Source organism: Trachemys scripta, chromosome 9 (assembly GCF_013100865.1).
Source record: "Trachemys scripta elegans isolate TJP31775 chromosome 9, CAS_Tse_1.0, whole genome shotgun sequence".
Classification (NCBI taxonomy): Eukaryota; Metazoa; Chordata; order Testudines; family Emydidae; genus Trachemys; species Trachemys scripta.
In genome coordinates, this window is record NC_048306.1 from 21,482,611 (window position 1) to 21,501,140 (window position 18,530).

Sequence of the window (18,530 nt, forward strand, 5' to 3'; positions counted from 1 at the left end):
TTAAAATAGCAATGTAGATGCTGCTGTACTGGTGGAGACTCGGTCTAGCCACCCAAACTCGGACCCAGGGCATCAGGTATGTCCATCTATTGAGTCATGGAGGCTCACTCCCAGCTGCAGTGTAGACATACCCAAGTGATGCCTAATTGGGGTGGAGGGCAAAGTGGTCTACAAATATCTCCTGGGGGTAAATACTTAGGAGGGAGAGGAATTATTTAGGGTGGCATAAGGGGGTTTCAATGGGATAAAATTAAGAAAGGAAACATTTAGGTTGAGTCTTAAGAAAAATTTCCTGCCAGTGAGCTCACCAGGGTGTGGAATAGGCTCTCAAAGGGAGTAGTGAAATGAGGGGTGTACATCAGTTGGGACACATAAAACTAGACTGGACAATGCACTAATCCAGTCTAGGGATTGGACTAGATAGGTCTCTTCCATCTCTAATGTCTGATCCTATGAAACCAGGAGGCATGAAAGTAAAAACAAAAAGTCAATAAAACCTCTTTAGAATATTCTGTTTTTATTTGCTGTGATGGTGGGCGGAAGCTGTTAATGCATCTGAAGTGGTTTGCCTGTCTATAATTAGCATGGGTGTGTCCAACAATTGAATGTTAGCTGACACCGCCAATGTGGTAACATGGAGAGAAGATCTAGAAGGATAAAGCTCTTACCTGTAACGTACACATATGTCTTGGCCATGAGGTCCTTGTTAGAAAGGAGGTCATTATAAACACAGGTGAAGTAACCAGTGTCGCTGGCTATAGCTTTGTTGATTGTGAGCCTGCTGCAGGTCTGCTGTATGTTGTCTGAACACTTGTGCTCAGATACGGTCCATCTGTGGGGAACGTCTTTGTGTGGCTCATTTCCCCATAGCCAGGTCAAGGCGGCTGCTCCCCTGTCAACACAACACAAAATACAGATTCTGTCACGGCCTCAGGCATAATGAGTGGAATAATCTACATTTCTTGGGCCGGGTTCTCTGTGGCTAATTTATGTGATTCCAATTTTCATAAACGTGCCACGTGGTGAGGAATGATAAAACTCTTTGTGATGTATTTTATGAGCTGTTAGCTTTTCCAGCACCTTGAGGGAGCTAAGGCTTACGATGGAGTTACCCTGCCCTCCTCCCCAGGGCATGGAACATTTCCTGAGAGAAGCAATAGCAAATGCAAGACCATTTCCTGCGGGCTGGAGGGACAATGTACTTTTCATTTTGAAGGAACAATGTGAACATGAGCTCATTTAAAGTGGCTACATTTATTGCTATAAAAACTTTAGAAGGCATCAGATACATTTGTAAACTTCTCCTGAGTTGGGCTCTCTGCACATTTTTACCAGTTAAGTTAAAATCTCTTGTTCCTAACACTGGGGGTAAGGAAGAGAGAGAAAAGGCCATTTACGTAACTCCACATCCCTCTTTTTCTTTAATTAGCGGTGACTGCCCCAGACTCCTGTGGAGAAGCTAGGGCCGGTGTTAGTGCTATTTGAAGCAGTTCTCTTTCTCCATGGGTGCAAGGATGGGGAGCTCCTTGTGCCTTTCCCCTCTCCTTGATGACTGCACCAGGCAAGACACAGTCTGGCCTTTAATTTTAAACCGACACTGTGTTCACACTGTCCTTACTCAGTGGACTTCCATTGACTTCAGAGGGATTTACCTAAGGGAGGACTGAGTAATGACCTCTGGATTTTCCTTACTGTGAGTAGCAATAGAGGGAAAACTCCAGTCAGGGCATATCCGTTGAATGCAAAGGCATATGTGCTCCAGAGGTATTGTTACTACATCCTGCTGTGAGCTGGTGTTAGTGAGTTGCTCTACAATCTTCCTCTGCGGGTCTGGGTCAGTCACCTCGTACATGTGTAGTGGGTGCCACAAATGAGTGTGTGTCTGCCAGCAAGGTCCTGCTGCTCCTTAATACAAACATCCTCTTGGCTCTCAACTCTGTCTGTCCTTTGTTACTTTCATAAAATCATAGGATATCAGGGTTGGATATTCTCAGGAGGTCATCTAGTCCAACCCTCTGCTCAAAGCAGGGCCAATCCCCAGCTAAATCATCCTAGCCAGGGCTTTGTCAAGCCTGACCTTAAAAACCTCTAAGGAAGGAGATTTCTTGAAGATGCTGATGGAGCTTGGCTGAAATCTGGAGGCTCTTCCCAGCATGTGGGTAAATGAGAGTGCTGGGTAAACATGTAGCTATCCTCTCTCAGGGGCAGCCTCACCCCCATCACTGGATGTGCTGCACTGGACAGAGGCAACACAGAGGCAGACTTATTGTCCAGCCTTTTAGGGGGCGGTTCAAACCAAGGACTCTTTTTCTGTGGAGGAATTCTCCATCCCTGCTCCTTCTCCCCAGGCTCATGTCAGAACGACCACCCTTAGCAAAGGAGGGTCTCCCAGCAATGCCTGTCATGCTCTGCCTCAAGGGCAACAGCAAAGCGACATGTTGTGCTCTGTCCCCTCATCATCTGCACTCACTACATTACACTGTCACTGGGGCACATTTTCAGCAGCGGCGGCTCCAGGCACCAGTGCTCTAAGCGTGTGCCTGAGGCGGCAAGCCGCAGGGGGCGCCCTGCCGGTCTCTGTGAGGGCAGCAGTCATGCAGCCTTTGGTGGCTTGCCTGTGGGAGGTCCGCCGATCCCGCGGATTTGGCGGCAATTCAGCGGCGGGTACGCCGAAGCCGCGGGACTGGCCGACCTCCCGCAGGCATGCCGCCGAAGGCAGCTGGACTGCTGTGCTTGGGGGGGCAAAAAAGCCGCCCCTGGTTTTTCAGCCCAATGTCGGAAGAGTGGAGTAGTGACTCCAAGGTTTAGAGGCAGCCTGGTTTAATGGTTGGAGCATGGGCCTAGGAGTCAGGAGACTTGTGTTCTGGTCTTGGTTTAGTGCTGCTGATAGATCCACATAGAACAGAGGAATTTCATTGTACTCTCAGTTCTGACAGCTATTGTGCAAATCATTCTTCTCTATTTTGCCGCAATCCAGACCGTCCCAGCTCCCTTTAAAGAGTTCAGATGCCGTGTGTGTGTGTGTGTGTGTGTGTGTGTGTGTGTGTGTGTGTGTGTGTGTGTGTGCGCAAGACATGGCACTAGGCTAATTTACATCTGCTGAGGACCTGGTGAAAGTGTTCAATGTTTAAGGCACATGAATCATGGGCAGAAGTTCCAGCTTTTGTACCTAGCTGTGGCAGAGACTGGTTGCTTTACCTTAGACAAGTAACAACTTCTCTGTGCCTTGGTTTTCCCCATGTGGATATGGAGAATTACCCTTTTCTACACACGGGGGTGCCATGAGGACTTATGGCTTAATGTTGCTAAGGCAGTTTGAGCTTGTGGAGGCACTACAGAATTGCAAAGCACATTATTTAATTATTCATTCTTTCATCTGACAATACATGGATGAGGTGATACTCAAATAAATTAAAGAGCAACCAATTTAAAAAACAAAACCAAGAACCAACCTCTTTAATTAGCACGCAGGCACCTTGTAGAAATTCACACACCCCTAACATCGTGAAAAGAAATAATGCAGCTGTATATTAAAGGACAGTTTAAATTTTACAGTCATCACCAGTGTCCACAGCTTGCCAAGCTAGAAATATTATCATAAGGTTGTTTTGACCTCATGAGCCAGTGCCAGCTGCAGGTATCAGGAAAGAATCTCCTTGAGCTGTGTAACAATTGCACAAATTAGTGAGTTTGATGGGGGACAAGTAGATTTGCCGGCAGAAAGGGCAATACTGATTTAAATGGACTGATTGGGACAAAATCAGAGGTAACATAAATATCAGTGTAAACTACATGTTAGTAAATCAATGAAGTGATAGAATGAATCTAAGCTGGTGTCATTTACATGCTGAAGGAGTGAGTGTGGCTGGCAAAACAACCAACAGGATGTGTAAGGTGTAAAATAACGTGTGTGTGTGACTGTGAATGACTGTTTGGAAGCAGGGTTGTCTTTTTGTTGTGTGTTTGTACAGCACTTAGCACAATGGGGTCCTGGTCTGTGATTGGGCTCCTAGGTGCTACAACAATACAAATACTAAATACTTGTGCATGACTTGCTTTAACGGCAACTTTCTCACATGCTTGTGCAAGGCTTTTAAATCTTCTCACACCCTTCTGGTGGTTATTCATTTTTGCTACAAGCCTGTCCTCCTGTTGTATAAATCACATTCACAATTACTTACCCTGATTTATACCACCCTCTCCGGGGCCTCTCGTCTGATCCAGCGGGGCTAATCTTATATTTTCCCAAAGCTGAAAATTCCCCAACTCCCTGTGCATTTACTACTCCCGTCATCTGCCAATCGACTGCAAGTGAACACTTTACAACCCAGATTTGTCAAGGCTTATCTTCCCATGAATGCAAGACTTGAGCCCAAATTTGGCACTTTTCCTGCACATTTTGCACACTGTGTCAATGGGTGAAAAGTCTCCATAATTTATAACCAACAGTCTGCGTTTTATGAGGCCTGGCTATCTTTCATTTAAAGGCTATGATATATTCAGACAGGATGGGTCTTTAAATGTACATATGCTGGCTGCTGTTTATTTAATGGTCATCTTATAGGCTAGACAGCATTTGGGGTCAGCCTGTATACACAGAGAGGGCTGATTACCGACTGTGGTCAACAAGTCCGTCTCTTATTTACACACATGGCATGAAAGAGAGAATTCGTACACAGCAGAACTGAACCTTAGCTAGGCAAATCCTTATCCAAAAATCCTCAGTATCCGAAAATGAGCTTTGTCTCCTGATATGATCCATCACTCACTGAGACCATAGAAGTCTTACCATGGACTTCAGTGGGAGTTGGACTGCGCCCATTTGCAACGTAGAGGGTCCTATTGATCTGAAGAAGTTCTCTCCCCTCCATTCTATTAGACTAAATAAGATCCTATTCCACATGAAAATGCATGTCAGGGAAAGATATAGCAAAACTCCCCAGTTGTGGCTGAGGAGTACCCTTTTGATCCTGGGGTTATTTTGTGCCAGGGCAGCCAATAAATACCAGGGAAATCTGACAGTGCTGGGACCAACCTCACCTGCATGTTATGGCAAAGAAATCTCCTGCATTGATTACAATTTGATCTTCTGTGATGTTCAACTTTGGTTTCAGTAGCAGTTCTTCCAGAGCAAGACCTGAGCCAAAATAAAGGAGAAAATACACAGTTAGGAATGTTTTCCAGGGGATACATGTATTAGAACAGACACAATTGAATATGAGGGAAGCTTTCTGTAGTTCATATCTTTGGGGCCAAATTCTTCTTTCACTAAACTCATGTTACTCCACTGTAGCCAAGGGCTACATGAGGTTAAGTGAGAATGGAATTTAGCCCTTTTACTTTCCAGTGTTTACAATATCTTTTCTAATGTCTGAAAATAACATTTGTTTCCCCATTCCTGTTTCATCTAGAGGTGGACCTACCCCATGTTACTCCCGTTTTAGGCTAGACTAAGTCTATTCATTTCCATTACACTGACATAAAAGTGGAGTGCATGGGGCCCTCAGTGAATAATTCAAATTGTCACACGAGACATTTTAAGTGTATGTTTTCCTTTAATGAACTACATACATGGGGAAAATTTCTGGGGAGCAACTGCCTTCCCTTTATAAGGTCTGGTCTATACTACCCGCCTGAATCGGCGGGTAGAAATCGACCTCTCGGGGATCGATTTATCGCGTCCCATCGGGACGCGACAATCGATCCCCGAATCGGCGCTCTAACTCCACCAGCGGAGGTGGGAGTAAGCGCCGCCGACAAAAAGCGGCAGAAGTCGATTTTGCCGCCGTCCTCACAACGGGGTAAGTCGGCTGCAATACGTCGAATTCAGCTACGCTATTCACGTAGCTGAATTTGCGTATCTTAAATCGACTCCCCCCTGTAGTGTAGATGTACCCTAAGTCTGCAATATCCAGTATATTAAAAAACAGCAACAACGACAAAACCGGCAGTATTCCTGAGTAATAAACACAAATACGGCAGTGACACTTGCTTTGTTTGGGGGCATTATTGTTGCAGAGTATAGCACTGTTTCATAAGGCAAATTTGCAGCTGTGTTTGTGGTCCTGTCACCAACATCAATCTGTCACATGGCTAGTGTGCAAAGCTCTCTCCATAGGGCAGTCATCAGCTTTTACTGGATGCTATCCTGACCATCAAATTCCCTAGGGCTCTCTAATAACTGGCAGTGAGGATGCTAAGAGTATGTTTTATTTTGCCCCCTCAGTATTAGTAAATCATACTTGACATTTTTCAAAGGTAGATCTAAAAGCGGTTTACACAGATTGGTTAACATTATTATCCCGGTTTTACAGATGGGGAAATGGAGGCACAGAAAGGTGAAGTGACTTTGCCATGGTCACATAGTGAGTCACTGGCAGAGCACAGAGAAGAACCCATGTTTGCTGCTGCTCCTCTCTTTGGCAGAATTTGCCATTCGATTGAACTCTTAAAGTGATCCTGCCAACTGATTTCAAGGTCCAAAGGTTAGATTTTGTTTTAAAAGGGGTTTTATGAGACCTAGCCTAGATTGAAATGTTTGTTTTCATGGTAGATTTCAATAAATGTAAACATCACCTTCCTATGCTATGAAGTCAAACACAGCTGCAGAAAGTGAAACTGACAAGAAACAAAAGTGAAACTGGCCAGATCAGTTGCCTTGCCCACACTGAGGGAAGAGTAATCAGCACAACCACAACTATGCTTAGATTTGTTTCTCATTTTCCAGAGCTATGACATTAAAGTCTTATGTTTTCTTTCCCTGTATGCACTTCAATTCTTCATCTTCTCCCTCACATTGAACTTGTCAAGTCAGAAATCCTTAGCTTGGCTTATAACAAAGGCTTTTTACTCAGCAGTGTAGTGATGTTAATGTATCGAACGAAGAGAAACAGAGCTTTCAGCTGATGAAAAAGTGATTTTCCTCCTGCCACTCCCAAATTTCTCTTTTAAAAAATTCATGTGAAATGGTCTCAGCACTGCATGTTCCTTTCATGAAGAGTGACTCACTCCCACTTACAGTAATCTGGCTTCCTTCATGAGCTATTCAAATTCCCATCAGAAACTCAGCAGAGGCTAGCTAATACCCCAGAGCTCCAGCCTTCTAAAAATGTTGCTTTCTAAAGACGGCTCCACTCAAAAACATTTTGCTAGAAACCCTCAGCAGGTGATACCAACTGTCTTCCTGAATTGCAAGCTCCCTCTCAGATGAGACATTAAACCAAGGTCTTGACCACTTGTCGTCATTAGAGATCCCATGGCACTTTCTGTATGACTACAGATATTATATAAGCTCCAGTGTCCTGGCCAAATTCCAAATTTTGCATTCTACCCTGTAGCTTCAATTTCACTTATAGCTCACTTCTTTGCCTAAAAATTGTTACAGCAGGTAATGTCATGGGTGCACAATAACTGCTGTGTGCCACTCCAGAGGGGGCTGAATTGCAGTAATGGCTAAAGTTATTCCAAAACAATAACAGGCTGTGCAGTGTCATGTGCAGTAGGGGCTCAGGAGAAAAAGTTTGTGAGGCAACGTGTCCCAGCATTTTTTCTAACTGCCCCAGCACTCGGTTTGGAGTTTGCGCCGTATTCTGGAAATATCTCATTCAAACTCAGCATGCTCTGAGTATTAACCCAGTTATTAGAATGGGGGTGGCTAACTTGTCCTTTGCATAACCACGCCCACCTATGTAACTTGACGCCTGTTGTTACAGATCCACTTTTCAGCTACTTCAGGTCCTCTAAGACAACACATTTATCTGTTCAATAACAGCCGGTCCAGTAACAACCTGTCAGTGGCCAGTAGGTTTGGAAATATTTTTCAGTTTGTCATTTAATTATCTGAGCTTTATTTGAGTCTTGTGTGTATCTAGCTGGTTTTCTCAGGATATAGCCACTAACGTGACTCAGGCTAGTTACATGGGGGCTTCAGCCAGTTGCTGCTTGGCATTGGCAAGTTGGCAATACTGGGTCTGTAACCAGCCGACTGCGACCCGACATCGTCATGATCGACGCGGAAAAGAAGAAGATCCTCATGGTGGACGTCAGGGTGCCATTCGAAAACAGGTCTCCGGCCTTTCACGAGACCCAAGCTCGTAAGGGGTTGAAATACACCCCGCTGGTCGACACCCTGAGAGCCCAGGGCTACTAGGTGCAGATCCACACCCTGATCGTGGGAGCCTTGGGCGCGTGGGACCCTCACAATGAGTCGGTGCTGAGAGCGTGCGGAGTCAGTCGACACTACGCCCAGCTCATGAGACAGCTCATGGTGTCTGACACCATCAGGTCAAGAGACGTATACATGGAACACATCACGGGACACCGTCAGTACCAGGTCGAGTAATCGAGACCGCCGGTCAGGGAAATAACCACTTCCTTCCTTCCCTGATGAACCAAGGGATGCACCCCACCTATCTCCTTATTCACTACACCAATACTGACTTGGATTCTAATACATTCTATGGGTGGCGTACCTGAGATCGCATATCCACTGACGTTTTAAAAACTCCTTCACCCCAATCTGGATCTATGCTGGTTATGTGCTATTTATGTATCTTGTGAACCTTGTAACTGATACTTGTAATCCCTCATAACCCAAGCCTGACCCCAGATGTACAGTACCTTCCCTCTTAACTTGTGTAAATTTGACTTTAAACATTAACTTTAATAAAAATTTTAATTCTTCATCCGGTCCCTCTCATTCCTGCAGTGATTCTGAGGCCTAACATGGGGCTTCAGTGGTGCATTATGCTGGCTTTGTGCACAGGACTGAATTTCACCTTTGATGAGTGAATGCAGCATTGTTGTACTGGCTCTGTAGTGCAATACTATCAGCACGTTCTTGGCTGGCACTTGCTGATTAGATCCAAGCTGCTGTTGTTACTGGTGAGCAAGGCAGTTGTAAGGTTTTCATAATACTTGAAAATGTTTTTGCAAAAGACAAAAGTGTTTTTCAATTACAGTGTTTATGTGGCTGAGCTACCTCTTTCACAGAGTTTGTTTTGGCTTCAGGAAGCTGAAGAACAGAATAAACAAAGTGTAATTTCAATGCTTTTCTCCCCCATGCAGGGGGGGAAATCCTTACCACACACACACTTCATGACTGCAGCCAGGGAACAGGAGGGGTATTATAAACACAGCGTGTGCCCTCTCCTACTTGCCAAAGCCATATTAGAGAGTGGACAGAAAAAAAATCAAAGGTGAACTGAAGAGGGTGGACCAGTGGGAAAACTGAAGCCGCATTGAATTAGAATCACCAGATGCTGAAACTGACAAGGTGACCCCTCATGAAATTTACATCCCTCTTGCAGTCCCATCAGGGCCTGACTTTGCTTCCACTTTCCAGATCATTGCCCTGTTGGCCAAGAGATCATTTTTCTTGGAGGCAAGGCCGGGGGGCTGCCACAAGACATGGTGAGAAACAAGAATGGGAGTCGCCCTATTTTAATATTTGATTTATTTATTTGGAGAGGCTCAGGGGGTTGAGAAGCCAGTGGAATTATGAAAGCAACTTCCAGCAGAGAGTGGCAGGGCAAATAAGCTAAGTCATACTTAACAAAACATACCTGAACCCCCGCTCCCCAAATACTGCATCCTAATATTTATTTAGTTAGGGCTGGATTCTGGCACCCGTATTCACACTGAACAATACCAACAATGAGATAGCTTGTGGCAATAAGGTACTGCTCAGCTCGAGGACGGGTGGCAGAATTTAGGGGTGAGATATGCAGCTCTTACTCTCCCTGGTAAGCACTTACTCACAGGAGCAGGGTCACTGATGTTAGGGTTGAGCAATCTAGCCTCGAAAGTCCTGTCAGGTCAAAGTTAATTCAATGTTCGCTTTTATATGAAGAAGCTTTTAAAAGTCCTAGGAAGCTTGACCAGCGCACTGCATATTTATTTATTGAAACATGGTGAATTCTATTGTTGCCCTGCTCAGTGTATTCAGGGGAGCTATTTAGATTTTATGGCTTTATCAATAAATTTCTCAGCATTTACCAAAAAGATTTTTTTAATCCCACGCACCTTCAATCAAAAATGTCAACCAGACACTTACAGAATCTCCCTTAAAAGGCTCCATTGTGACTCCCACAGGCCTCAATTCTTCAACCCAATTTGATTGGGCAGATTGTCCCTGGACCTGGACAGAGTCCTGCTGAAGTCAACGGGCTCTGCCCGCCCAGCTCAGATTGCAGAATCTGGGCCTAGAATAACATTCTCCTTTCCCCCAGTATATAATTCTTGTCCTTCTTCTAGGAGTACAAGGGTCATGACATTAATAACAAGTGTTCATGCCAACCACCTCATTACCAGAGCAAACCTACAATGAAGAGGAGGCAGGAAACCTGTCTCCATTTTGCAATACAATACATAAAAGCAACAGGAAACTCATATCAGCACTGGTGACTGCTCCTGCCATCTTCTCCTCCCTGAGTTAATGGTTGGTACACAGTGCAGAGGGGAACTGCAGTGAAGTTAATACAGCCTGTATTCATTGCTCTGCAGGGTTTGGGTGGGGGAGTGGGTGGCTGGCCTGGTCCCCTCTTACTCTCCCCCCTTGCACAGATTCCTGGGGTGTGGGATGGGAGGGAGGAACCAACACTGCCGAATTGGCTGGCCCCCATCCCTTTTGCACAGCGAGGGCCACATCTCTGTACAGCATTCCCTCTGCATGCAGATGTGAGGGGAGATGATTAGTGTCCTGGGTAATTTAGTCCAGGCTCAGCACTTAAAAGAAAAGGGTTTTACCATCTTAGCATGATAATGATTTATTTGTATTACAAGTAGCACGTGGGTGTGGTCAGGTCCCATTATGTTAGGTGTTGTACAGGCGTAGAGTAAGAGACAGCCCCAGCCCCGAACAGCTTACAGTCCAAGGCATTGCTACCAACTCTCATGCTTTATCACAAGTCTCAGGATATTTGGTAGTTTTTCCTAAAGCCCCACTCCCAGGAGTCAGGTGATTCAGTAAACATCTCATTAAAAAAGCGAGCTTCTTGATCTCATGGTTGAAAAGAGCTTGAAAATGTGAACCCTAAGGGCTCCAGCACTGGAAGATAAATAAAAAGAACTACACATTTATAATTATTTTTAAATCGAATGGTTTTTGATCCCTTGGGATTGGCAAAACAGACACATGGTGGGGAGGGGACACGGGCACAAATAGGGGATGTGACTGTGCCTAAAGTCAATGGTAGAGCCAGGAACAGAACCCAGCTTTCTTCTGGCTCCCAGCCAGTATCCTCGCCACCGCATCACGCTGTTTCCAGGGAGTTTTTAAAAACATTGCTCTATGATGTTGAAAACACATCCACAACCTTATGCAAGTGCCTGGAAACCAAGCTGACTCAAATGCAAAAGGTAATCCAGTAACTGCAAAGGGAAGAAAATTACGTCCAAAATTCTTTCACTTGTAATAATCTTTCACTTGTAAACAAAGGTATCATTTGTTGTACAGGTCAAGTCAATTTTTAATTTATGATTTTAAGCATCATCTGTGCAGATGAGATTGGAGAGATTGAATATGTGCATTTATAGTGACCGCTAATGTCAATATGAAATCTGATTAAAGGATCCATATGTCCATTCTGGTGGTGAGGTAGAATAGGTGTATAGGCTGCCATTCAATTTCCAGTCCAAGCGGTTGTACTATTGGTTGAAACTATAGTAAAGAACAAAATTGTCAGACACATAGATGAACATAATTTGTTGGGGAAAAGTCAACATTTTTTTGTAAAGGGATATCATGCCTCACCAACATACTAGAATTTTTTGAGGGGATCAACAAGCATGTGGACAAGGGGGATCCAATGGATATAGTGTACTTAGATTTTTCAGAAAGCCTTTGATAAGGTCCCTCACCAAAGGCTCGTAAGTAAAGTAAGCTGTCATGGGATAAGAGGGGGAGATCCTCTTATGGATTGGTAATTGGTTAAAAGATAGGAAACGAAGGGTAGGAATAAATGGTCGTTTTTCAGAATGGAGAAAGGTAAATAGTGGTGTCCTCCAGGGGTCTGTGCTGGGCCCAGTCCTATTCAACAATGATCTGGAAAAGGGGATAAACAGTGAGGTGGCAAAATTTGCAGATGATACAAAACTACTCAAGATAGTTAAATCCCAAGCAGACTGCAAAGAGCTACGAAAGGATCTCTCGCAACTGGGTGACTGGGCAACAAAATGGCAGATGAGATTCCATGTTGATAAATGCAAAGTAATGCACATTGAAAAACATAATCCTAACTATACATATAAAATGGGTCTAAATTAGCTGTTACCATTCAAGAAAGAGATCTAGGAGTCATTGTGGGTAGTTCTCTGAAAACATCCACTCAATGTGCAGCGGCAGTTAAAAAAGCGAACAGAATGTTGGGAATCATAAAGAAAGGGATAGATAGTAAGACAGAAAATATAATATTGCCTCTATATAAATCCATGGTACGCCCACATCTGGAATACTGGATGCAGATGTGGTCGCCCCATCTCAAAAAAAATATATTGGAATTGGAAAATGTTCAGAAAAGAGCAACAAAAATGATTAGGGGTATGGAATGACTTCCATATGAGGAGAGATTAATAAGACTGGGACTTTTCAGCTTAGAAAAGAGATGACTAAGGGGGGATATGATAGAGGTTTATAAAATCATGACTAGTGTGGAGAAAGTAAATAAGGAAGTGTTATTTACTCTTTCTCATAACACATGAACTAGGGGTCACCAAATGAAATTAATAGGCAGCAGGTTTAAAACAAACAAAAGGAAGTATTTCTTCACACACCGCACAGTCAACCAGTAGAACTCTTTGCCAGAGGATGTTGTGAAGGCGAAGACTATAACAGGATTAAAAAAAGAACTAGATAAATTCATGGAGGATAGGTCCATCAGTGGCTATTAACCAGGATGGACAGGATGGTGTCCTTAGCCTCTGTTTGCCAGAAGCTGGGAATGGGCGACAGGGAATGGATCACTTGGTGATTGCCTGTTCAGTTCATTCCCTCTGGGGCACCTGGCATTAGCCACTGTCGGAGGACAGGATACTGGGCTGGATGGACCTTTGGTCTGATCCATTATGGCTGTTCTTACAGTCGTATGTTCCTTTTATGTAATTCAGCACAAGGAAGAAAGGAAAAGTGAACCATGACATAAAAGATGGTCTAACGCCTGCATCAGATGACAAAGAATAATTAATAATCAGACAGGAGGCTGCTATCTTGACAGCTACATAAAGCATTTTAGGGCTAAGACCCTTATTCTGCAAAGACTCATGCACATAAATAGCTTTATGCACATGTTTGAACTCAATAGTCTATCCATGTGTAAAATTACGCTCTACAATGTCTTTGTAGAATTAAGCCCTAGAAAGTATAAAGTCCCTCTAGAAATCACTGAAAATCAGATAGTTTCAAAGTCGATTTAAGGGGAAAATATATGTTTAATGTTTTCTTTTAATTTAATTATTGATAAGAGTTTGGGTTTTTATTTTTTAACCCTAAGACATTTTATCCTGAAGTGACTTCATCCTTTTATCAAAATTAGAAAGTGCTTCTTAAAGTTAAAGTGTAGACTAGAAATGTGGCTGTGCTCTGAAAAGTGACTGGGCAAACAACATCATGGGGTTGTAAAAATAATATCCTGGGTTCTGGCTTGAGTGTCATCACCAGTAAATAAAGATCCTGCAGTTAGTGCATGGTGAGGCATAGCATGGCAGTAGTTCTACTGGAGATGCAAGAGACAGAATAGATGGCAGCTCAGTCTCCTACAGCTGTTTGGCCTCTGCAAGGCTAACTGGAGTAAAAAGCAACATACCATATTTTTGTCAGAAAAGTCAGCAAATCTGATTCTGAGAGAGCTCCACGGATGTGTAATAAGGTGTTATTTTTACAGTGGTATTTTAATGATCATAATTACACCAAAGGAGACCCTACTCTCACTTGAGTGAGGAAGTTCTGCTATTCAATGAACAGCTGTGTGTATGGAGACCGAACATCCATAATCATTTGTGGATTTAGGTTCAAGGTCACCATTTGTACGAAGGCAAGGAACAGCTGTGCTACCAGCTCTCATGATTTTATCAGGAGTCTCACAATATTTGCTATTTTTTATTAAATCCCCAGCTCCTGAAGCCATGTGATCATGAAGAAATCTCAGCTTTCTTTTTTTTCTTTTTCTTTTTTTTAAAGTAAGTTTCTCTAGCCCTTGTGGTAATGGGGAAAGCTTGGAAAGATGACGTGTAAAGCTTGAAAAATACCAGAAGGTAAATAAAGACCTCTCCTCCCAATTTTTAAATCTTATTATTTATGCCAATCTCATGATTTTGGGGGGATGATTTTTGAATGTTTGGGGTTGGCAATAATAGAATCAGATACTAACTTAAAATAGGGTGAGATGCCTCGTCTTCTCCATTCAGAACACAGTTTCCACAACTAAATGGTACTATTACTACTGGCTTTGACCTCATCTGCAAGACAGGAGGGATGGTGTTGTGGTCAAAAGATGAGAACATAAGAACGGCCTTACTGGGTCAGACCAATGGTCCACCTAGCCCAGCATCCTGACTCCGACAGTAGCCAGTGTCAGAGCTTCACAGGGAGTGTACTGAACAGGGCAATTTTGGAGATTTGGGTTTAATTCTTGACTCTGGCATAGACTTCCTTGGTGACCTTGGGCAAGTCACTTCATCTCTCCGTGCTTCAATCCTGCATCTGTATACTGGGGACAATTTTACTCAATTTGTCTGCCTGGTCTATTTAGATTTTAAGCTGTCTTTTTCTGTGTGTTTGCAGAGTGCTTAGTGCAATGGGGCCCTTTAGGTGCTGCTGTAATACAAATAACAGAAGCAATATTAGTTTGTGTGCACATTGCCCTGCTGAACAACACTGTCTCTTAAAGATTTCGCAGCATAGCATTCAAAGCTTATGATAAAGACAATAGTATAGTGGGAATGTCATAGGAGTTAGAGGAGGTATGGTTTAGACGGTGACTAATCTCAGATCTTTACCAGTGTAATAAATGTCCTGCATGCCTGATGCTGGCACCCACACCCTTCTGCATGCTGCCTAAACCGTGCTTATCATCAATCACCTGATTCTTCAATACGGGGAAAAACACTCAAAGGTGATGTGAAAATAAAATACAGGCCCGGAAAACAAAACTCCTTAAAGAAGTGAGAGCCAGTCAGTAGCAACCTGCCAAACCATCAGAGCAGGCCCGAGAAGTTTCAAATGCACGTGTTTCTCAGGCATGTGGAACAGTCACATTTTTAAACAGAAGCCCAGTACCAAGCATACAGAGGCAACGCAGCTACTTAATAGCCTCCAAAAATAGGGCTTGACTGTAAAAGAAAACTCCTAAGGAAGATCACTGATAAGCCTTTCTCGGTAAATGCCATAAAGGCCGTGGAGATGGGCCTCTGAACCAGAGCAACGGATGTCACCCGTGTCAACCTGTATGCCCTTACTGCCGTCTGCCTCGTCAGCACCACTGACACTGTTGGTAGAGCTCTGCTCTCATTATCATCTGACCATTGATCCACCTGCCCTCTTTCTTGCTCCCTGGGAAAATCAGGACTGATGCAGTATCCTGAAGCTGGGTGCTGACAAGTAGGTAAGTTTCTGTGCCTCTTTCTGCGAGAACCTCCCTCTGAACTCAGTTTGACAGTAGAAGGTAATGTCATTGTGGCCACATTGGAAAAGGCCCGTGATTAAAGCTTTCTATACACCACAGTTTAAATGACAGGCTGCTGCTGAATGTTTCAGGTATGAAGAGAGACAGCAGGCTGGCAGATGAATTTAATGTTTCAGGTACCTAATATCCTGCGGATTTCAGGGGTATGTTACATGGACGAGGGCTACTCACCAAGTTCAGCTGGAGACTAGCTACAAAGAGGTAAAGTACCTGATGGATTGTGTAAGGCGTGACAAGCAGGCAGACCACCAGCAGTGGGTAGTTTCTGTTTGTCACATAAAATATGAAGCCACATTTCCAGTGAGTTCACACTACGATCACTAGACAGAAGATTTTGCAAACACAGGTCTATCGTGGATTTTAAAGACACATCTGGTTTATGTGGTGAATTTTCACAGGTGCTGAATACCCACAACTCAATGGGAATCAATTGGAGCTGGCAGGGCTCAATGGGAAATCAACGGAGTGCTACGCAGTTTATAGAGCACTTTGAAACTTTTTTGAGTCGAAAAGCATTGTACAAATAGAAGCAATGTGCCTTGCCCTAGGAAGCTGTGTTGATATGATTATTTATATAACAGGAATGCCCATAGACCCCAGCCAACATCTGTGCCCCATTGAGCTAGATTCTGTATGTCCACAAAACAAACAGCCTTTTGCTCTGAACAGCTTACAATTCAAATAGACAAGAGGTGGGAAAAATGGGACAACATACATGCAGCAGATTAGCCATTGAGGGATTAATTGATTGAATTGTTCAAGGTCAAGCTGGGAGTCTCTGGCAGAGCCAGGACTCAAACCCAGGTTTCCTGAGTCCAATTACTTGTCCATGAGACCATTCTTCCCTGCACTGAAGCAAAACAACTTGGCAGGAAAATTGGTCAACATGTACAATTTTAAAACCTTTAGGTTTTGTGGAGGGTTTTAGGGGAAATGTATAAGACAGAACACAGAGAGCCACATGTATCCAAAGAAGTGGCCTGTAGCCCACGAAAGCTTATGCTCTAATAAAATTGTTAGTCTCTAAGGTGCCATAAGTACTCCTGTTCTTTTTACATATTCATGGATACTTCTGCGAGTGTAAAAGAGTGTGTGTGGGTAGAGCCTTGGCAATATGTGGCCCAAAGTTATGGATCCAGTTCCTAGAAAAGGTTAACTACATCTCTACACTGATATAACGCAATCCGATATAATACAAATTTGGATATAATGCGGTAAAGCAGTGAACCGGCGGGGCTGCGCACTCCGGCGGATCAAAGCAAGTTCGATATAATGCGGTTTCACCTATAACGCGGTAAGATTTTTTTGGCTCCCGAGGACAGCGTTATATCGGGGTAGAGGTGTAATTCATTCAAAGCAGAGGAAAACAATCTATAGATCTGCTTTACAGACCATTAAAAAGCTGTCCATAAAAACTCTGATCCCAGAGCTGTGTCAATGGGCAAAGCAATAGGTTTGCTGACTTTCCCAGCCAGGGGAGTTAGTATTAGTTTAGCTGATTCGTGAGCAGTGTAGTCCACACCTGTTCTTGTTTTCTGTGCTGCACAAACAGACGCCTGGTACGGCTCAGCTAAAGACAGTAGCTTGGGTGTGAATGTTTCCAGCATCAACAAAAATAACATCATCCGTCCCAAGTGGATGGGAGATCTACTGTATCGCAGTAAAAACAACTGCTTAGCAGAGCCAGTGTTTAAAGATAAGATACGTTCTCATGGGCTTTGCTGAGTTCCTGTAACACTGTCTTACCCAGAGACGCATCAGCATTTCCTGACAAACTGCCACAGGGTCACTCACGCTGGTTTCCTCCTCTAATCAACAGCAGCCCTTTGGAGGGGTCACTCAATTGCCTTGGGTGTTGACGTTTGGAAGCCCCGTGTTAATTAGCAGGGCCTTTCACCCTTTGTTTTTCTGCTTTAGAAATGCAGCCGTCACATTCTGACCACACCTGCTTGGAGGAAACTCCTCCAGCAGCCGACGCCATACGCTTTCCTGACTCTTACTGATCACTGTATCAATTACAGATTTATGGAAAGGGGTCACAGAAAGCGGTGCTAGGTCAAGACTACTTGGTCTTGAACTGCATCTACTCATTAATCAGAGCCATTGTCTCCTTCTTGACACCGTGGTGCACAGAGAGCTTAATAAAGACAGAGACATCGCTACTCTGTGTCCAGTTTGAGTTATGGAGGGGCCATAGGCGTGTCCTTTCTTCTGACAGATCCAGAATTTAGAACTTCAGGCATAAGATAAACACGAGAGCTGGGAAAGGGGGTAGCAGCATCTGCAATCAGCTGCAAAGTGATATGCACTCAAGCGTGGTTTGAAGTATTTGGGAAATGCCGTAATCTCATAGCTATGGAAAAAAGGCTGGGAATGTTATTTCATGGTCAAAATGATGGTAATTCCTTTGGGAAAGAGAAGACCTGGCTCAGCTCCAGGATTTAGAAATATGCAGAGCCAGTGGGAGTGAGAGAGGAGTCCATGCTGATTTGATGCACTAGGGACTCTTTAGAAAAACCAAAAAAGGCAAGGGGCTGCATTAGCCTTCCCCAACCTAGTCCTCCCAAAAGAAGCTGTTAGGGTTACAGATGCAAGTGTTTCACATCTTGTTTCCCAGACACTATTACTAAATGTGAACTGCAGACAGGCCCTTCAGTTCTTCATCCCATGGGACTCACTGTAAGGAAAAGAAGTGTCTCTTCTCAGGACAGGACTTTAAAGCTGGTGAAGTTACTTATTGACAGGCCCGGAGAATGAGGGCCACTGTTCAACTCTAGAATGGGCTTAGTATGGGCAGCAGCAATGAACGATCTCACTGCCCTACCAATGGGCTTGACCCAATTAATGCTCATT

General features: G+C 43.8%; 1 protein-coding gene across 2 annotated transcripts in view; it reads right to left on the bottom strand.

Annotated features, from left to right (window-relative positions):
* Positions 1-18,530, bottom strand: part of LOC117882473 (vascular endothelial growth factor receptor kdr-like) — a 183,285-nt gene that overhangs the window by 124,845 nt on the left and 39,910 nt on the right. For both annotated transcript variants that reach the window (XM_034780741.1, XM_034780742.1), the window contains exons 2-3: positions 5,041-5,137; positions 669-892 (exon numbers count right to left, since the gene is read on the bottom strand). In XM_034780741.1, the coding sequence (XP_034636632.1) occupies positions 669-892; positions 5,041-5,137 (321 nt within the window). The remainder of the gene's footprint in view (positions 1-668; positions 893-5,040; positions 5,138-18,530) is intronic.